The sequence below is a fragment of the Histoplasma capsulatum genome, genomic scaffold (assembly GCF_000149585.1).
Source record: "Histoplasma capsulatum NAm1 scaffold_8 genomic scaffold, whole genome shotgun sequence".
In the NCBI taxonomy this organism is placed as follows: Eukaryota; Fungi; Ascomycota; class Eurotiomycetes; order Onygenales; family Ajellomycetaceae; genus Histoplasma; species Histoplasma mississippiense.
The window spans coordinates 823,105-826,839 of NW_001813975.1; the positions used below are offsets into that span (position 1 = coordinate 823,105).

Consider the following 3,735-nt stretch of genomic DNA (forward strand, 5'->3'; position numbering starts at 1 on the left):
GAAGTCCAGGCCATCTCACAAAGCCTTCAGAGTGTATAGCCAAACCAATATCTTGGACCTATAAAGAGAGCGTGAGGCGGATGGGATGCACCGCGGCACGCAAGGTAAGCCAAGTAATAATGCCTCATGCGGTCCCTCGGGCTAGATGCTCATGCTTCACCATCGATGTCGGTGTTGTTGCAGGTTTTTTCCTTATGCACATTGAAGGAGATGCTGCCAGCAGCCTGAATTTGGGCATATCCGGCTTTCACAGTCAGCATCAGCCCTGCAGTTCTGTTGGGGGGTATGGATTGGTTCGTCCCCTCTACTACCAGCATGGCGCTGGTGTGAGAGAGCTCTGTTGACCCAGTGGCCTAACAAGTTCTTCATGAGGATCTCCAGTCATCCCTGTCCTATTCCGCACCATCACAACACAGATTCTGAGCCGCTCGCCAGCTGATTATGTCATGGGATGTAGTTAACGAACTAGTTAACTATCGAATTTGAATGCCAAAAAGGGTCAATAACATCGAAGTCCCACAGATCAATCACCTTTAGAGTCGGCACATTAATAGTGAATGTGTTGACCAGGTCTGGGCTCCTTCTGAGTCCTAGGTTGAAAGGATTTGATCTCGGCCCAACAAATAACAGAGGCATCCCAGCTTCTCAAAGTGCGCTACAAAGAAAAAAGAAACAAAAAAAATTGTTTTATGTGGGTGCATTCTGTGGGTGAGAAACGGAAACGGACGCAGCTGGTCTGGCCAGAGTAGCCTAGCTTTTTTTTTGGTTCCTTTTGGTGGCTAAGTTGGTTATCCTTGAGCCCACTGTACGCAGGGATGCATACCTGCGTAAAGGAGACGAGAATGTGAGATCTCGCTTCCGCAGATCGTCAGGTCAGGCGATAACTGTCAGATATTCCTCCCGTTCGACTTCCGAATGCCACGACTGGAACTTATTCCGAGCATGCTAAATGGGTGTTTGGGCAAGACGCTGCTGCAGGAGGTTGATGAAAGAGTGAAAGATCTCTCTCTCTCTCTGGAACATTATAACATAACTCTGCAAGGACTAAAGCGGAAGATGTGAAGACTGTGTGTGTTAACTGACTGATTTATTAAGTCTGGTCGAACACTAACTCTAAATAACTTTTAACCTTAACCTAAGAAGCCCAAGATCGACGAAGATCATGATGGCCCTTTAATAAGGTAAACTGCATTCATTTTTGCAATTTTCATGATGATAGCGGCAGCTTCGAGGTTAATGTATATTGCAGAAACTGACTAGAGGCTTTGAAGTTGCCAAAGCCCTCGTATTGTCTTTTCATGGATAATATTTATGAAAACGAATTTCATCCAGGCAGTCGGCGTTCTCGAGGAGGATGGCATGTTAAGAACAAAATGGACCCTTCATGGTGCATCTACTAGAGATCACCTTTTTGTTTCCCTATAGCTAGAAATGGACGTAAGCATGCATCGATCTCGCTTTATATTTTATATTGCATCGCTGCAGCATTGTTGCTATCAGAATATACTATATACTCATCGCCACCGGAATGAGTATGGATAATCAGCTATCCACGATATCCATTTTCTGTAAAGTATGGACCATCCATAGGATACAGGGTTGGCTCAGCAGCCACGCCGTCCTGAGTTCCTTTTCGTGTTATTTCTCTTCCAAAGAGTTTGGACTGCTACGAATCTAACTTCACCTCTTCAACTCTTCAAGGAAATGAGCCTGCTTGGTCTTCTCCTCCGTCATTCCTCCTCCTAATAATCGCCTCAGAGTGAAATACTCCATGAATAGCATATAATCTGACAATGGCAACCGGGAAATACATCCCTCCAGCCCTCCGCAACAATAAGGAGGGAATCGATGACCAGCAACAGCAACCCCAGGACCATCAGGAACCTCTGAACTCAATGTCTGCATCTTACCAACTGAAAGATACGGAAACATACTTCGGGCATTCATTCCGGCACGGCGTTTGCGACAAGCTCCACAATCTCAACAGCAGCAGCAGCAACTACTACTACAATAAAAGTTTCTCAAAATGTGGGAAATCCCCAGCCCCAGCAACCACCACTACATGTTCACCGCAAGAGCGACAGCGATGGCAAGGAACCCTCAACACGGCCGCCAATGATCCACACACGCTGGCCTACATAGTCCTTTTCAGAGAGGCCCATCCATTTTGGGAAACAAAGTGTGAAATTTTGTGCAAGTCGAACCTTCATCTTCTCCCAGAGCCGATCGCGGCAACACTGAATGTCACCGCCACCACAGCCAGCTACCCCATCTTCGTTCCCCAATCAACACCAAGGCAATACCATGCCCCTCTCTCCTTTGCCGGCTACTATCGTCTGTGCGCCGTCCGCTATCTAGCACCACGCAGCCGCGAGCTCGCCGCGTATCTGGAGATAAAGTTTGGGACCCAGTACCGGACTTCTGAGAAGTGGATTGGGAGTTTATCGCGCCGGTGGGCAGTTGTTACGCTAGATCTGGATGTAAGTCGGGGGGCAGCACCAGCCCCTGCGGTTATAGCCGAGGTGGATGGTGACAGAAGTAGGAGGGGATGTTGAGCGGGAAAGGGAGGACAAAGGGGGTCCTGAAGCGGCGAAGTGTCAATGAGATTTCGGCGGAGATGAGGGGGAGGGGGCTTGGATGAATTGGGGTAGTTTATCAGGGTTGATAGGGGCGCTATGAGGTGTTTTGGGAGGTATTATGCGGAACAAGTCTGTCCGTTAGATGGGTGATATGCATGTTTTATGGTACTTTGACCGTAACTAAATTGGAAGGACTTTGAGGGCCGGTTGGAAATGGACCATCAGCTCGATAAATTTAAGATTCATATATTGTTCTCTGGTAAGATTCATTATGTCCATTCATCCAGGTAATGCTACTAGAGCACATGTAAATCAAGTGTATAAGTTGACAGGCCGCAGTGGCAACCTGGGAAGAAAAGGAAGCCATCCACGGAATACATTCTCAGACCAACGTCCTCCAAAATATGCACATACTCAATTAAAAGCAAAACTCGACACTTCTGGTGTCCTTGCGCTTGATCGATCAAGTGAGTTAATGTCTAAGGAAAATAGGCATTTGAGAGGACACAAAAGGGGGTGAAATCAAAGGAGTTAAAAAAAGATTGTGATGCCAAAGACAAAAAGAAAAAGAAGAAGCAGAAAGAAGGCCCCAAACCAAATCGTCTCATTCGAGGTATGACGAGGTGTTTAAACCAAAGCGAAACTGCTTGTTACTCCGCGCTGTGGATAAGAAAAATATTCAGGGGTTACTCAACGATTTGGCTCTTCCCTAGCCTAAGCTGCTATCAAGCTGGCATTGCAGATTCAGAACAATCGCATGGACCATTAAACGAAGTTAAAGCTCTTCGGTCCCTTTCTGGGCGTCTGCCTTTGTCTGCGTCTATTCATTAGCGCCTTGGACGCGATTTGGCTCCTCGCCTGCTTGATGAATCCAAGGCACATGGTCCCCAATGGGACAAACTTATGCCACACCAAAACCCCTGCGCAATGCAATTTGGGTGACACTATTTTAAATTGGCTTATAAAAAGCCCTCGGAGGCTGGTGGACAGTTAACCACTTAGGTAGTTGGCAGTATGAGTATATGCAGATGCTGGAATGGGTTCAACATCGCCAATTGAAACGATCGTGGTATCTCCATTTCTCCAGGGTCCCAAGGCATGGTGGCTGACTTCACGGTACGCCTCTAAATGATGCAGAGCAATAGGCGGGCTGGGA

At 47.1% G+C, this 3,735-nt stretch overlaps 1 protein-coding gene across 1 annotated transcript; it reads left to right on the forward strand.

Moving 5' to 3' along the window:
* Nucleotides 1–1,793: 1,793 nt before the first annotated feature.
* Nucleotides 1,794–3,711, forward strand: HCAG_07223 (predicted protein; the record flags this gene model as incomplete). The annotated part of the gene is made up of 5 exons (XM_001537751.1): nucleotides 1,794–2,480; nucleotides 2,669–2,692; nucleotides 3,072–3,192; nucleotides 3,549–3,581; nucleotides 3,608–3,711. The coding sequence occupies 5 exons, from the start codon at nucleotides 1,794–1,796 to the stop codon at nucleotides 3,709–3,711; spliced, it is 969 nt and encodes a 322-aa protein (XP_001537801.1).
* Nucleotides 3,712–3,735: the final 24 nt, after the last annotated feature.